The 18,040-nt window shown below is 43.8% G+C and overlaps 1 protein-coding gene across 1 annotated transcript in view; it reads right to left on the reverse strand.

Annotated features, from left to right (window-relative positions):
* Positions 1-18,040, reverse strand: part of LOC126483745 (protein masquerade) — a 245,907-nt gene that overhangs the window by 51,218 nt on the left and 176,649 nt on the right. Inside the window, exon 2 of the mRNA XM_050106889.1 lies at positions 11,299-11,558. Within this exon, the coding sequence (XP_049962846.1) occupies positions 11,299-11,558 (260 nt within the window). The remainder of the gene's footprint in view (positions 1-11,298; positions 11,559-18,040) is intronic.

Here is an 18,040-nt window from a genome sequence, read left to right on the forward strand (position 1 = left end):
CGCCACGGAAGACGAATTGGAAGAGCAAGAAGTAATCAAGTAATATTCCTTGCTGTTTTAGTGTCTGTGACTATTGTTAAAGAAAAATGAACAATTGAATATAGACATTTAGTTGTATTTCATGTCCTGGACTTGCTAGAAGTAAGACATGTTCATAATTATGTGGTTGCAGAAACCACAAAAAAATGTATGTAATCGAATCTATTGCTAGACGAATCGGTTCACTTGTTCAAATGATTCAAATGGCTCTAAGCACTATGGGACTTAGCATCTGAGGTCATCAGTCCACTAGACTTAGATCTACTTAAACCTAACCAACCTAAGGACATCAAACACATCCATGCCCGAGGCAGGATTCGAACCTGCGACCGTAGCAGCAGCGCGGTTCCGGACTGAAACGCGTAGAACCGCTGACCGGTTGACTTGTAAACATTCGAATATTTATGTGAGAAGTAGCGAATTTATTCTTTGTGGAAGTTGAAATATACCAAGGCTAAACTAAAAGTATTCTGCGAGTATCCAGTTATTTCAAGAGTAGAGCGAGAGAGAGACAGAGAGTCTGATAAATTCCCGTAACCAGCATTATTCTTCGGTGAAAGAGGTTTTGGAGATCGACGTAGCCGGCTATCCACAGAAGAAGATCGGCTGTCCATATCAAGTAAGTCAACTGATGTGAGAGAGGTACGGATTTTGCTTGCAATCCAAAGTCACACCGCTTCTTATCATCGCACAGCGTTAGAAGATCTGTTTCACATTAACGAAGATGAAGAAGTGCTCATAGCTCTTAACGTATGCATTTTATACCGTAAGTTTACTAAACTTTTTGCTTCAAATGATCGTTCCTGTCACATCTCTGAATATTTATTATTCCTCCCGGGAAACCCTGCACACTGAGGTGGCAAAGCCATGGATTAGCGATATACACATGTACGTCTGGTGGTAACATCGCATACACAAGATATAAAAGAGCAGCGAACAGGTGGAGTTATCATGCGGACTCAGGTGATTCATGTTAAGAGGCTCCCGACGTGGTTATGGCCAAACGACGGGAGTTAACAGACTTCGAACGCGGAATGTTAATTGGAACTAGACGCGTAGGACATTCAATTTCGGAAATCGTTAGGGAATTCAATATTCCGAGACCCACAGTATCAAGAGTGTGCCGAGAGTACCAAATTTTAGGCATTACCTCTCACCACGGACAACGCAGTTGCCGGCGGCCTTCACTTAACGACCGAGGGCAGCGGCATTTGCGTAGAACTGTCAGTGCTAACAGACAAGCGACACTGCGTGAAATAACCACAGAAATCAATGTGAGACGTACGACGAACGTATCCGTTGGACAGTGGGGCGAAATCTAGCATTTATGGACTGTGGTACCAAATGCCTGAAGCGAGTGCGTTTGCTAACAGCGCCTCTCCTATGCTCGTGACATCGGTTGGATCCTAGACTACTGGAAAACAGTGGCCTAATCAGGTGAGTCCCGATTTCAGTTGGCAAGAGCTGATGGTAGAGTTCGAGTGTGGCGCAGACCCCACGAAGTCATGGACCGAAGCTGTCAACTGTGCAAACTGGTGGTGTCTTCATAATGATGTGGGCTGTGTTTACTTGTATCATTGACTGGAAATGCTTATTTTCGGCTATTTGGATACCATTTACTGCCAATCATGGACTTGATGTTCTCAAACAACGATAGGAATTTTATGGATGACAATGCGCCAACTCATCAGGCTACACTGTTCGATTGGTTTGAAGAACATACTGGACAAGTTGAGAGAGTGATTTGGGCACCCAGATTGCCCGACGTGAATCCCATCGAACATTTATGGAACGTAGTCGAGAGGTCACTTCGTGCACATAATCCTGTAACGACAACACTTTTGCAATTATGGATGGTTATAGAAGCAGCATGGATCAATATTTCTGCAGGGGCTTCGAACGACTTGTTGAGTCCCTGCCACATTGAGTTCCGGCACTATGTCGGGCAAAAGGAGGCCCGATACGATGTTAGGAGGTATCCTATGACATTTATCACCTCCCTGTATATGCACGCGCTATACTGCGTTGATCTGCGCTGCAGGGGAGGAGCCGTGCTCTTTAGCTGATCATATTCCAATCTTAGCGCGTTTCGTAACAGCTTTATAGTGACGTGATTTTACAACTGTCTCACATATCAGTCATTCTCAAAGTACCATTTTGAGGTTGTGCTGGCATCAGAGCAAGTTTAATGATTCAGTAGAATGTGAACAACATAAGTAGTGAAATGTGTCACGTCCTTACACAGGGCACAGGGAAGACAGCAGGCTTGTGGTCAGTCTGCAATTTTCGAGCCGTGAGGAGCAAATGCAGAAAGATAAATTCCCAGTGAAGACAGGTTGATGACTTGCCGCAACACTGTCACAGGGCACCTACGAGAGGTTCGGATGCTGAAACTCGACAGGATGCTTGCAGCATGAGGTTCATGAAATTCAGGGGTCTGATTAACACTGTTTATTTGCGATCAGACTGACTATTACACTGAAGGCTAAAACTAAAGATTAGAAAAAGCAAAGGAGGCAAATGGTTGCACAACACAAGCCATGTCTAAAGCCGCGGGGGCGGGCGCTAACAGAAGTAGCGAACACTAGCAGCACGTTAAGTACCAACTTGAGAGCAGCATTCCAAGTGAGAAAAACAGACATGACGGAGCTTATCGAGGCTGGCCGCAAGTGACAAGGAGTCGGCGCCCCAGCGATCTGACTGAGAACTCTCCCTGCATACAAAAACATGGATTTTTAAAGAATCGTGGCGGCGCACCATTTCTCCCTTCTTATAGTCGACCTAACAATCCACCGACACTCAACAAGCTTCGTCCAATCTGGCGAGTCGCTTTGCACCTCCAGGGCACCTCTGGCTAGTCGCAGATAGATTCCTTCCCTACTCCTACTCAGTGGGTGTGGATGTTTCTGGACTTTACATTAACAAGCTCCCAGTTTGGTATCAACAGCGTTCGGGTGAAAGCTAAACTTCACTACCACTCCTATTATGGCCAACAACAGCATCGGTTCACGTCGCAAGGCCCCGCCCTCTGTCCTTTTGTGGGTGGGGGCTGCTGTGGTAGCACTCTAACCTGTGTAAACCCACTGATGTGCAGTTCTCAGGAGGAAGTGTCAAACTTGATTCCTCTGCTAAGAAGTGCCCATTCGTTACTATCTTCCACGGTGACGCCTTAGAACAGCGTCTAGGCTGTGGATGGAGTTACCACTTAATTCTATGAAGTGAAACTTCTCCCCTGGGAAAGCTGCCGAGAGGTCTGCAATTTGCAGGGCGCTACTGTTACTATTTAGCTCCGGTAGCATAAACGCTACCACTGTTGCCTGCTCTCTACATTGCGTCCCGTATTTCCTACCTTGGAGTGCCCTTGATGGCTCCCAACAGTCTTAAGCGTAACAACGTAGAAATCATTAAGTCGTCAAAATATGACTAATGGAGTCCTATTATTCAAAGTGGAAATGGCGATTATGATAGTTTGCTACGGTGTAGTCAATGAATTTAATCGATAATCGCATGTCATGTAAATCGAAAACATCATAAACGCAGCATTCGACAAAAAGAGTTCAATGGATTGCTCCAATGACTTACAGAGACAAGGCATCATTTGCAAGAAGCACGACAGCTGTTAAGGGTCTCGCAGAGTTTGGACACTCTGGACGTGTAGGAGCGGCTGTTAGTCCAGTGAAACTGTCAGAAAAAAGCCTGTACCTTGCAAAAGGTGGGGTAGAAGATTTTATTTTTTTAACTCGTTCATATTGTTGGAAAGGTTACAAAACCAAGTTTTGCCAACAAAATTTCTCTTGGGAAAACTTTCTGCAGTCAAAAAACTTCGAAAATTTCGGACGTTTTTCAGTTTTTTCAAAATATCTCAGTTTCATTTGTTCCTATCGCTTTAACGTCTATTTTATTTTTTAAAGAGCACAAAATTCTCTACAAATTTGATTCTTACCATTTTTTTTTACTCCCAGTATCTAAGGAGCTACAGCGCGTCAAAAAATACCAATTTTTCAAATTTCGAGCAAAGTGGCAAATTACCTAATTTTTGAACACTGTTATTTCAGTTTCTATTTGCGTAGTATAAACATATTACTCATCATGTTATTCATTGGAATTTACCATCTCACTCTGCTGCAGGGCTAGGACAAACAGCATCATATTCAGTAACTACGAACACATTCATGTCGGATTGCGTGAAGTTTATTTATGTTACAATATGTAATACGATTGCATGCAGGTGCCGTACATTTTCTACAGTTGATTGACGTTAATGATCAGTTATAAGAAAAAGTATGTAGGAATTGTTCCTTAGCGGACAAAAGCGTATTTATTCTTTGGCGGACGGAAGGCGATTATCTCTGGTGATTGTTCACAGCACGCTGACAGATATTAGCACACAACAATAAGGGTCCTACAGTTTGGAGTCGCTTCCATTCAGTACATGTTGTGGTGCTGAAAATGATCATGTCTGACATGAATTTGTGTTTCATTTGCGAAAAAACTGTGGTGAGTGGTGGACGCAATGTGAAAAAGAAGCCGGCCGGTGTGGCCGTGCGGTTCTAGGAGCTTCAGTCTGGAACCGCTACGGTCGCAGGTTCGAATCCTGTCTCGGGCATGGGTGTGTGTGATGTCCTTAGGTTAGTTAGGTTTAAGTAGTTCTAAGTTCTAGGGGACTGATGACCACAGATGTTAAGTCCCATAGTGCTCAGAGCCATTTGAACCATTTGTGAAAATGAAAGGACTGAGCACACTTATCGATTGTAGTGCTAAACGCAGGGAGTCTGCCCACCCGTATTTTGAAAACGCTCGGTGATGTTGCATGAAGCATGCTACAAGAAGTACATTAATGAGAGAATGATAGCAGCTAGCCTTCGACATCCTCAGGAACCAACAGGCGTGCTACGACGGTCGCAGGAAAAAGGTCAGCTGAATTTCAAAGAGAAATGCTTCTTATTTGCAAAAGGGAATTCTGATGACTTTTTAACCAAGCAGTTAAGATTTCCATATGCCAAACGAAATTTTGTTCACAAAGTAATGAAATTGGAAATGCAATCGACAGTATTAGAACAGGCTAAACGACGTGGTGATGAATTTGGTCAACAAGTGATAGAGCGGATTCAAAACGTAAATGATTTGGGTGCTGCAGATGGGTGATACCACAGATTTTGCTACAGAAAGTTCTTTCACCGTATTTCAGCTACTGGACAGAATCGAGGTTACCGACCTGCAACACAAGTAGATGAAGGCATGGAGGCTATATTTGCCTACCTGGAAACCAATACGGAAGAATATCAGTTTTCTATGGACGATCTGTTAGAGCAAATACCCACATCACCTCGTTCTGATATTCGAACTGTCAAGGTTCGCCTTTTCCGGAAATATGGTGACGATGTGGTGATAGCTGAAACACCTTCAAAGCCAGGCACAAGAAGATGCTGACGTTATGATTGTAACATCTGCCATTTCAAGAACCAAAGATTTTGGAAGTGTTGTCATTGTAGGAGAAGATGTTGACCTGCTTTTGCTAAATCAAATGGCTCCGAGCACTATGGGACTTAACATCTATGGTCATGAGTCCCCTTTAACTCAGAACTATTTAAACCTAACTAACCTAAGGACATCACACAACACCCAGTCATCACGAGGCAGAGAAAATCCCTGACCCCGCCGGGAATCGAACCCGAGAACCCGGGCGTGGGAAGCGAGAACGCTACCGCACGACCACGAGGTGCGGACCCTGCTTTTGCTCATGACCGGGGCATTGAGAACTTATTTTTCTTAAAGCCAGGAAGAGGAAATGTAGAAGACAAGTGGTTTTCCACTGCATCTTACAAGTTTGACATTGAATATATTCTGTTCACTCACGCCTTTAGTGGATGTGATGCAACATCCGATTTTTTTGGTCAAGGAAAAATTAAGTGCTTCAATATTGTTACGAAAAATGAACACGTAACCTCAGCGCTTTGCACTTTCAATAAATCACATGCTACCCGTGAAGATATAATAACAGCAGGAGAACAGGTTACTATCGCATTGTATAGTGGAGGTGTCAGCAGCTCCCACACACTAGACCATTTGCGGTAGCAGCTATTCGCCAAGTCTGTCACAAAAAGCAAACAATCTTGCACCTACACAAGATGCTGCACAACATCATTCGTTGCGGACTTACCAACAAGTCCATTTGGATGGGAAACTGGAAACCTCCTGAGAAATGGGGCTGGAATCACAGTGACCACGGTCCAATATTCGATATAATGAGCTAAGATTCAGCACCTGAAGCACTTGTTCACATTGTTTCATGCTCGTGCAAGCTGAACTGTGGCGGAGCGTGCTCCTGTAGAAAAGCGCGTTTGAAATGTTCTTCAATTTGCGAGAAATGTATTGGGGTCAACTGTGGAAACGTGCCAAAATTTTTATATGAAGACAGTGAAGAATATTTATGGAGGATGTTGAGGAAACGGCTGACGAAATCAACGAACTTGATGAGGCTGACTCGCTGTTTAAAGAAGAGGTCAATCTGGGATCAACTCTATGTACAGACCCTGAATCCGTAACTCAAGGTATTTCTGGTGACACTGAGGAACCTGGCCCATCAAAACGTTGGAAGTGATGCTCATACCTGTCTCAAGTGCGCTAAAGTACGATATTACAAGTATTACACACCCAGAACTGTCAACATTTTTTAGTAACTGACAATGCATTTTAATTGTAATAAAGCTACTTGTTTTTAATGTCAACTGTGTGGCCTTTATACACAAGAATAATTACCTACCTAATTAGGTTGCCTATTGCACTAATAATAGTTCAGTTTCCTGAGACAATTTAGTTTGTGTTTGTGTGTGTGTGTGTGTGTGTGTGTGTGTGTGTGTGTGTGTCTTAATGATGGATTTTTATATTTATAGTTTTATAAACACCAGAGCTGAGGTGGCCCATAGTGAACTTCAGGTAGTGATGTAAGAATCACAATAGTTGGGTGCCCAGCAATCCTCATGTTGCATACAGAGAAACTGAATATCTGAAAGTGAGGTGGTAAATTCCAGCATATAGCATGATGTATAATGTATTTATATTACACAAACAGAAATTGAAAAAATAGTGTTCAAAAATAAGGTATCTTGCCACTATGCTCAAAATTTGAAAAATTGGTATTTTTTGACGCGCTGTAGCGCCTTAGATACTGGGAGTAGAAAAAAATGGTAAGAATCAAATTTGTAGAGAATTTTGTGCTCTTTAAAAAAGAAAATAGACGTTAAAGCGATAGGAGCAAATGAAACTGAGATATTTTGAAAAAACTGAAAAAAGTCCGAAATTTTCGAAGTTTTTTGACTGCAGAAAGTTTTCCCAAGAGAAATTTTGTTGGCAAAACTTGGTTTTGTAACCTTTCCAACAATATGAACGAGTTAAAAAAATAAAATCTTCTACCCTACCTTTTGCAAGGTATATCTGCATTTGACTGGACTATGTTGCGATCGGTGGAAGACGATCCTGAAACAAAGGTGACAAGAAGCGGGGCTACTGAAGGCTGAAAGCACACTCTCGCGCTTTCAGTTCTGCGCGAGAAGTTGTTCCAGGCGCATCGTCACTTACAGCGTGTGCGACCTCTCAGATGGTCACCTCGCCAGACTACAGTTCTGACAATGGATTCTATGGAGGAGCGCTGAAGATCTGCAGCTCAGTGCTGGCATGTTATTTAGAAATGAGGCGAAATTCACCCAGGGAAAGATAATAAATCACGGGAACAACGTGTCGGTAGATACAAGTGCTCGAGCAGTCGTGGAAGTAAGACATCTGGTTCGCTCTTGTATCAAAGTATTGGCAGGAACTGCGGATAACAGAATAATAACACCATACACTTTATTAAACAAATTGATAGGTAATGTTTATCATCAATTTCTGCCCGACTAATCGCCAGCGTTATTGGAGAATTTTACCTTTGCAGAAAAAAACGGGTATGGCTTACGCAAAAAGGGACACTACTTCTCATTTCCTACGCCTCATGCGACAGTACGTAAACGTTTAATGAGCGATGGATTGGTCAGTGGGTCCAGTAGCATTGTATCTCCGTTCACCTAGCATTGAGCCTTTAGACTTCTGCCTATAGACACATAAAAAGTTATTGGTGTATTACATCCCCATCGATAACATGCACACGTTCCAGCAGCGTGTGTCCACAACATGTGACCAAATGAGTGGGCAGCCATGTGTGTTTGCACCAGTTCGGAATTCTTTCAGGAGGGAGGATGGTGGGTGTGTAGGAAAGAGTGAAGACCACATTGAGCACCTCCTGTCGATGGCAATCATAAAACTGAATGGTCTGTAGCTCAACAAATATTTCTTTCCGGACATACGTTTAATAGCACCTTTTTTCCTTGTCTCGACAGTACTGCTAGGGGTAATCGTAAAGTTTTAATTATCTCGAAAAAATAAGGTAGTGTAATTAACTATCTGATTGTCGTCCTGGTACACATTGAGTCTCCGTGCCCATTACCGCAGAATGCCACTAGAGAACCCAAAATAAAATGGCTCAGCGCGTTGAAAACGTGCGGTATGGCACGGTCACTTGTGTTGTGCGGTTGAAGGGGAGATGATGAAAGTGTACAGCGACAATGCATCACCATAAGACACAGTAGGTAGGTGTCTCAGACTCAGTACGGTCAAACAAATCTAAAGAAGAGCGAAGAATCACAAGAATAGTGGAGGCCCTCGTGCTCGAAGGCCAAAGTATCGCAGTCGACTTGACAGTGTAAAAAGTGAAAAATCAGTTTTGAATCAGTTTTCAACGTCTTGTACGACATTTGAAACACGACAACAGTCGCCGTTCGCTGGTTTACGTGGCTGCAAACACCCTTTAAAAAGGTCCGCCGAGCCGAGGCAGCAGCGGAAAAGCTGCAGCCGTGTCAGGACACTTCTTTAGCCGCATAACCACCACGAGCGTATGCTGCGTGCCTCGCTATGACTGATACAAAGGAGCAAAGCAAGCAATGGAAACTTCTGGATTCATCACGGCCGAAAACGGCAAAGACCTAATCATCATCAGGCAAGGGGTTGCTGAGTGTTTTTTGAAACTGACGTGGTTTTGTGCTAACAAATTAAGCTCGTTAGGGACAAACCATCACAGCAGCATACTACACCAATTATTCTTGCTGAGGTTATAGGAGGCTGTCAAGACGAAGTGTCGCTGGAAGCTGACCGAGGGAGTGCTTTTGTTCCACGACAAGTCCCCAGCTCATTCTGCATCGCCAACACAGTCACACACGCTGGTTCTACGTGAGAAGAAATTTTGTCCCACTCCCCCATATTCTCCTCACATGGCCTTCACTGACTTCTTCCTCTTTCCTTGGATGAATAAATCATTGAGTGGCAGGCGTTTCTAGAATGACGAGTACGTGGTGTTCGAGGTGGATCGTTTTCCTAAAGGCCAAAATGCAGACCTGTACTGCTAAAGTGTCCGCCAAGTCATACATTATTAATAAATATGTCGCCTTGAAGGGTTGTATACAGGGTGCCCCAGAGGAATAACCAATATTCGGGTATATGACACTAACGATCATTCGAAGCAAAAATTTCTAGTTAACATGGGCTGTAAAATGCATACCTTAAGAGCTATGAGCATTTCTTCATCCTCGATACCGTGAAGCAAATCAGCTCTACTGCGAACTCTTTGCTTTCCATATTTTGAGAGGAGGTTGTATGGACCAAAACAAGAGAAAATTGCCTAGTAAACGTGGTCTCTAAAATGTATACCTTTAGGGCTATGGACAATTGTTCAGTAGAAGAGATGTGTTTCACAGTATCGGATACCAACAGGTGCTCATAGTTCTTAAGATATGCACTTTAGAGCCCATATTTACCGGACTTTTTCTTGTTTTGGTCCGTACTACCACCTATCAAAATGTGGAAAGCAAAGAGCTAGCAGTAGAAGAGATCTGTTTCATGGTATCGAAAATAAAGAAGCGGTCATAGCAGTTAATGTATGCAGCCCGCCCGGTTAGCCGTGCGGTCTAAAGCATTGCTTTCCGGGCGGGAAGGCGTGCCGGTCCCCAGCACGAATCCGGCCGGCTGCTTAATGTCGAGGTCCGGTGTGCCGGCCAGCTTGTGGATGGTTTTTAAGACGGCTTTCCATCTGCTTCAGCGGATGCGGGCTGGTTCTCCTTATTCCGCCTCAGTTACACTATGTCGGCGATTGCTGCGCAAACACTTTCTCCGCGTACGCGTACACCATAATTACTCTACATCGCAAACATTTGGGCTAACTCTTGTCTGGTGTGAGACGTTCCGGGAAGGGGGGACCCTAGGTTCGGTGTGGGGCGATGGTGGGGTGCATGTACTGCTCTAGCCTGTTGTAGGGTTGTGAACCACTGACGGCTACGGCGGGGACGAACCCTCTCCGTCATATTTAGGTCCCCAGTTCAATACAATACAATAATGTATGCAACATATAGTCCATGTTTACTAGATATTTTTGCTTCGATTGATGTTCCTGTCATATCCCTGACTGTTGACAATTCCTCCTGGGCCACCTCGTGTACCAGATTTCATTGTCGCATTTGATAGTTTCGTGGTTCAAAATGGTTCAAATGGCTTTAAGCTCTATGGGACTTAACATCTGAGGTCAGCAGTCCCCTAAGAACTACTTAGACCTAACTAACCTAAGGACATCACCCACATCCACGGCTGAGGCAGGATTCGAACCTGCGACCGTAGCAGCAGCGCGATTCCGGACTGAAGCGCCTAGAAACGCTCGGCCACAGCGGCCGGCGATATTTTCGTGGTGATAATTAAAATTTTATGACTGCTCTTTAAAACACCCTGTGTAACACTGCCACGTCTCGGAAAGCTTCGAGGAGCTAAAACCGTTGACTGTGGGTCATTTACATACATCGAGAGCATCAACGGCGCACACAGTGAAGTAAGCTTCTGATGAGGTCTCCTCAACCATTAAGACATTCAGAGTACTATAAGATGGGACGCATTTGCCAAGTATACGCTGAGGTGTACACTTGTAGCAAGTTAAAGCTGGGCACCTATCCGGAACTCGAACACATGTTCACGGCACTCGTGCCCGGATCCTCCATCAATAGTGCTATTCGAAAACGATCCACAGACAGACCCAAAGTGTGAACATATTAGATTGGGTCCTGATTAACTTGTCACAAATGTCCACGCACGTATTTTGTTTCGTACTTGTAGGAGACGGTGTTCCGCTGGTAGCAAATATGAATCAAGTAAAGCACGTGGAAGTGGGATGTAAGCTGGAGGCAGTCGCACCTGTGGGCGTCGCGTGGTGGAGGGCGGCGGCTTGGTGTGCGGCTGGTGCTTCGGGGGCGGCGGCGGGGGCGGCGAGGGCCTGTCGGCGGCCGGCTGGGCGGCGGTGGCGTTGCCCGGCTCCTCCAGGCAGCAGCGCATCGTGGCCGACGGGCAGGCCACGTCCTCCAGCACCTCGTAGCAGATCAGCGTCGCCCACTTGTGCACGCACATGCCCGGGCAGTCCCTCGCCTCCTCCGTGCTCGTTATCGAGTCCAGCAGCCCTGCGCGCAAACACCACAGCTCCGGTCAGCGAGCACCACTGCAAGTCATACGTACCTTCGGAGAAGTGTTATTTGCTACACCTTTTCCAATACGTGCTCTGCCATCATTACAAACTTACTAATAAGGAATGTGACATAAAAAGCGACGAAATAAGTACAAGGAACTTTTTAATTTAGACACAAGTTTATTACGCAATATACAGGGTGTTGGGGTTATAAGTGCAGATACTGTGATCATTGGTACCCTTAATAAGCACCCACTTGAATGTGTTGGTTCTTTTTTCTCTGCTTCTAACAGTCTTCCCTCAAACATGTCACATAATTTACTACTTCGTGCTTTCTCTACGGTCGTAACTGCACCACTAACGAGGAGAACACGGCAAATGCCATAATCTGACTTTCCAGAAACTTCACTCAGTGGAAGAGGCTTCAAAATAAGCGAACACGTGTCTCAGCTTACCAGTTTCTGAAAAAAAAGATAGTCAAAATTTTTGAGATACTTTCCAGGTACGCTGTGTGCCTCGTAAGATGCGCTGTCTTCAGACGAAGTGGTCGCTCATTGGTTAGCGTCGTGGGGTGTTAATTTTACACCCCTTGTTCCAAACTCGATTATTACTTTAATTTTTGTTTTTCATTTATATACCAATGTCTGTAGAAGACTGCTACACGAATTTTTTCGAGTGTATATTGCTATATTGTTGTCGTTATTCGTCTACTGCTTGCATGTCAGATGAATGAATTTAAAAAGAAAAAAAAGTATTTGAAATTGTTTTCGATGAAATTCTTCTAGTGTATCTTTATTTATAATCAGTTACAAGCTCTAGTTCTCTTAAAAGTGATCCGTTATCAACGGGGGGAGCTCCAGTTTTCTTTCTCGGTTTTCTCTCGAGATGAAATTCTAAAACTTTCTTTCGAAACGCGTCTCTGTTCAGAATTTTGTTTTCTCCAGTCTCAATTTTTTTTCAGATCACTTCTGATTTCCTGGAGCGCATTGAACAGATGGGCGTGTCACTTGACTGGGACATCGTCAGAACATGACGGAGTAACAGCTGATCGAAGGGCGGACAAGACGTGAAACTTCAGTGCTCGCAGCCGGATTATGGATGGTGGATGCTTGAGATACTTCGAGGCCATTCAGCCAGGGAGCCTTTTATGTTAGACAGTACTAAGCAGGCACCGCGAGTGCCTCAATTTGACTGTCAATATCACCTGCAATGGGCAACAACTTACGGATTTCAAGGGTCGCTGTCGACTCTCGCGGATTGCAGCGGGGATAGAAGAGCAACAGCGCAGTATATCACTGCCACACTATGTCGAAGACTGTTTCTGAAGTACAAAAACCACCGCTTTGGACGTGTACTACTTCTTGCGAAGCGTCAGGAGTTACAGACATTAACATGGGCGCAAGAACTCCGAAATATGACATTTGAAGGGCGAGGAAAGGTTTCCTCCACAGATGAGTAGCAGAACCCACAATACTAGCCAAAGGTAGGGTATGAGGACCTCTAAGACCTTTGAAGCATGTGGTGGAGGTGATTTCGTGTGGAGGATACTTACGAGGTGCATTCAAGTTCTAAGGCCTCCGATTTTTTTTTCTAATTAACTACTCACCCAAAATCGATGAAATTGGCGTTACTTCTCGACGTAATCGCCCTGCAGACGTACATATTTTTCACAACGCTGATGCCATGATTCCATGGCAGCGGCGAAGGCTTCTTTAGGAGTCTGTTTTGATCACTGGAAAATCGCTGAGGCAATAACAGCACGTACACGTACGTGAATGTGCGGCCACGGAGAGTGTCTTTCATTGTTGGAAAAAGCCAAAAGTCACTAGGAGCCAGGTCAGGTGAGTAGGGGAGCATGAGGAATCGCTCCAAAGTTGTTATCACGAAGAAACTGTTGCGTAACGTTAGCTCGATGTGCGGGTGCGTTGTCCTGGTGAAACAGCACACGCGCAGCCCTTCCCGGACGTTTTTGTTGCAGTGCGGAGGGAATTTGTTCTTCAAAACATTTTCGTAGGATGCACCTGTTACCGTAGTGCCCTTTGGAACGCAATGGGTAAGGATTACACCCTCGCTGTCCCAGAACATGGACACCATCATTTTTTCAGCACTGGCGGTTACCTGAAATTTTTTTGGTGGCGGTGAATCTGTGTGCTTCCATTGAGCTGGCTGGCGCTTTGTTTCTGGATTGAAAAATGGCATCCACGTCTCATCCATTGTCACAACCGACGAAAAGAAAGTCCCATTCATGCTATCGTTGTGCGTCAACATTGCTTGGCAACATGCCACACGGGCAGCCGTGTGGTCGTCCGTCAGCATTCATAGCACCCACCTGGATGAGACTTTTCGCATTTTCAGGTCGTCATGCAGGATTGTCACAGAAATGCCAACTCTGGAGGCGATCTGTTCAACAGTCATTCGGGGATCCCCCACAACAATTCTCTCCACTTTCTCAATCATGTCGTCAGACTGGCTTGTGCGAGCCCGAGGTTGTTTCGGTTTGTTGTCACACGATGTTCTGCCTTAGTTAAACTGTCGCACCCACGAACGCACTTTCGACACATCCATAACTCCATCACCACATGTCTCCTTCAACTGTCGATGAATTTCAATTGGTTTCACACCACGCAAATTCAGAAAACGAATGATTGCATGCTGTTCAAGTAAGGAAAGCGTCGCAATTTTAAGTATTTGAAACAGTTCTCATTCTCGCCGCCGGCGGTAAAATTCCATCTGCCGTACTGTGCTGCCATCTCTGGGACGTATTGACAATGACCGCGGCCTCATTTTAAAACAATGCGCATGTTTCTATCTCTTTCCAGTCCGGAGAAAAAAAATCGAAGGCCTTAGAACTTGAATGCACCTCGTACAGGAAGTGAAATGTGGCCGCCAGTACATCTGTCCTCGTCTCTCACCTACGGACGATCGTGTACATCCATTTGTTCGCTTATAGCATACCGCAGGCGAGCCGCACTTTCAGCAAGATAATGCGCCACCATCGCTCTCAAACTCTGTCATAATGATTTGAGGAACGCTCCACAGATGTAAGAATGTTCGAATTGTGCCACAAGTCACCTGACCTCAGTTCTTTTGATTACATGTGCGACTCCATGGGACGAGGTGAGAGTGTCTTGGACTCGTCTCCGACAAATGTCCCTGAGTTGTGGGCTGCAGATGAGCTGTCATGGATCTGGATTGCTCCCCTAATTATTCGGTGTCTCGAGTAGTCCCTGGCAAGGCATGTCACCACTGTCATCGTCGTGTAAAGGAATGCACACACTACTAAGCAAGTCTCTGATTCAGTTGTTAAGAAGCGCATATTTCATTATGATGAGAACAGCAGTTGTTACCATCTACAACTTCAATTGTTGTTTGAAACAACTGTACCAAAATCTTACAAAAATATAAATGTCTCCACGATTTACAAACCGTGACAGTTCTATGGTGAAATATATGCTCGGGTGTATGAAGCGAAAATTTTCTAAGAATGAAGGAAGTGTTGATGTGCCATATGGCCATACTAGAAAGGTATCGTCTACATATCTCCAAAAACATTTAGATTTCAAAAATGCCAACTAAAGTGCTTTATTCTCAGATTCTTCCAAAAGAAGGGTAGCTACTAAGGGAGACAAGAGCTACCCATAGCAACACCGTCTGATCCCTCAAAATATTATTCGTTAAATAAAAAGTAACTTGAAGTAAGCACATGTTTGAAAAAAAAGTAAGATGTCCTCCTGGAGATTATCTCCTATGTGTAGTAGTGAATCGGTCAGTGGCACTAGTGTGAACAAAAAGACAACATTGAAACTCATTAATACGTCGGCTGGTTCGAGACGCAGATTCTTCAGGCAACATATAAAATCTTTTGAATTTCCTGTGTGGTGTTCAGATTTCCCGATCAAAGGGCTCACATGAGAAGCAGATGTTTATGCTAGGTAATATGTTGGGGTTCCTATAGTGCTGACAATGGGGAGAACTGGAATCCGTTCTTTGTGTATCTTTGGCAGGCCATAAAATCTTGGTGGAACTGGCGTTCATACTTGTAGGCTATTTTTCAGATGGTCAAGAAACTGACTGTGCTTGAGAAGGGAGGAGTTAGTCCCTTCTGGAGATGACGATACACTGACTCTTGCAGTAAATCCATCATATTGTCAAAATGAGATGTTACAGACAGGAGAACAACAGTACTTTCATGGTCAACAGGTAAAATAACTATTTGTGTTTTCTCTTAAAGATCGGGGCGCTTTTCTTTCATGAGTGGTGACGCAATGTTTGGGCGCGGGCATCCTACTTATGACCTTGCAAGTCTCTCGCCTTATTCTCACTGGGAAAGTTTCAAGACACCTCGCTCAACGGCGCTGATAAAATCTTTTATGGGCAGAGTCTTTAGAGCGGTAGGAAAATTTAGTCACTTTTCCAGCACTGATACCGTAGCGTCACTCAGTGGCTTATCTGTGAAACTGAAGATAGTGCATCTACATGGCTCATCTTCTTGCGAAGATAGGCATTTAAGGCTATGGGCGTTAGTTAGTTGATTAGTTACGTATTCCATAGATCATTTTCTTTCAGCTACCACTTTTTAAATAAAAATTTTATCAGGGGAATACAAAGAATTGTGCAGCAGAAATGATTTTAAATTAGATTTAAAACTTGCATTGCTACCTGTCAGACATTTTGTGTTACTGCGCAAACGATCAAAAATCTTTGTTGCTGCATATTGGAGTCCTCTCTGAGCAACTGACAACTTTAACAATGGGTGATAAAGGTCATTTTTCCTTTAGCGAATTAGTGAATATATGTATTGTGACGGCACAGTTAAAATACTTAGTTCCTTTAAGAGGTACCTACATGACGTCCGTAGGTGAACACCACATATTATTCTTACTGCTCGCTATTGTGGAATCAATACTTCGTTTCTGCGTGTTGGGTTACCACAGAGAATTATGCCGTACGACGTTAATGGGTGGAAATATGCAAAATACGTGAGGAGATTAATACGTTTGTTTCCAAGATTAGCATTTTTACGAAGAGCACAAGTAGATGAACTTAATAAAGAGACTCAGTAATAATAAAAAAAACTCAGTAATACGCTTCTTCCAGTCCACGTTTTCATCAATATGAATACGTACAAATTTCGAGCGTTCCATCGTATTTGCAGACTCCTGTTTGTGTGCTACATCAGTTGTTCGTGTGACACTATTTGTTACACAAAACTGGATGTAGTGAGGTTTTTTTCCAATATTTAGGAAACGTCCATTTTCAGAGAACCACTCAATAGGTCTTGGAAAATATCACTACCAACTCCTCTGTTGCTTTTTCTCTAATCGGATTTACTATAACACAAATATTGTCTGCCAAAAGTACCAATTTTGCTTGTTGAACGTTCAGTGGAAGATATATAAGAAGTAGGAGTGGACCCAAAATTGAACCCTATGGGATTCCCTTTGCGAATTTCCTTTTTCCCCAGTCACTAAAATTTTTTACCTTTCCAACATTGTGTGAACTATTCATCATAACTTTTAGCATTGTGTTTGTTAAGTGTGATTCAAACCAGCTGTGTGTGAAGCCATCAATTTCATACAACTTGAGATTTTCTAAGAGAGTATCACGATGTAAACAATCAAACGACTTGGAAAGGTCCAATAAGTACCAACTGGCGATGTACTATTGTTTAATAAATGGTTCTGAGCACTATGGGACTTAACATCTGTGGTCATCAGTCCCCTAGAACTTAGAACTACTTAAACCTAACTAACCTAAGGACATCACACACATCCATGCCCGAGGCAGGATTCGAACCTACGACCGTAGCGGTCACGCGGTTCCAGACTGAAGCGCCTAGAACCGCACGGCCACACGGGCCGGCCTTATTGTTTAAGACATGGCTATTTGATGAGTGAATGTATAAATAGCATTCTCCGTCGAGTAACCCATCTGGACTCCATACTGTGGCCTGCTAACTAAATTGTTTCCACTTAAGTGTGTGACTGATCTCGAGTACAATACTTTTGCGAATATTTTGGAGAAAAGATGTAAATAACGAAATTTGAAGATGATTTTTAAGTCTGTCTTTTCACCTTGATGATGGAAATTTAACGTGCCATGACTTTCTGCCACGTCCAATCCGAAAACGACCACGTAGCTCTGTCTACGCACTTCCCAGAAGTGATGGTCAGTTCAGTATGTTCCAAGATACTTGCCTGTGGCACGCTTCAAGTGACTTACTTCTGTCGATGAACCTCCATCCAGGAGAACGTGCTACGTACTCACTATCAAGCAGGATAACAACAGCATGGTCAGCCGACGTGTTGGGTTACCACAGAGAATTATGCCGTACGACGTTAATGGGTGGAAATATGCAAAATACGTGAGGAGATTAATACGTTTGTTTCCAAGATTAGCATTTTTACGAAGAGCACAAGTAGATGAACTTAATAAAGAGACTCAGTAATAATAAAAAAAACTCAGTAATACGCTTCT

The sequence above is a fragment of the Schistocerca serialis genome, chromosome 1 (genome assembly GCF_023864345.2).
Source record: "Schistocerca serialis cubense isolate TAMUIC-IGC-003099 chromosome 1, iqSchSeri2.2, whole genome shotgun sequence".
Classification (NCBI taxonomy): Eukaryota; Metazoa; Arthropoda; class Insecta; order Orthoptera; family Acrididae; genus Schistocerca; species Schistocerca serialis.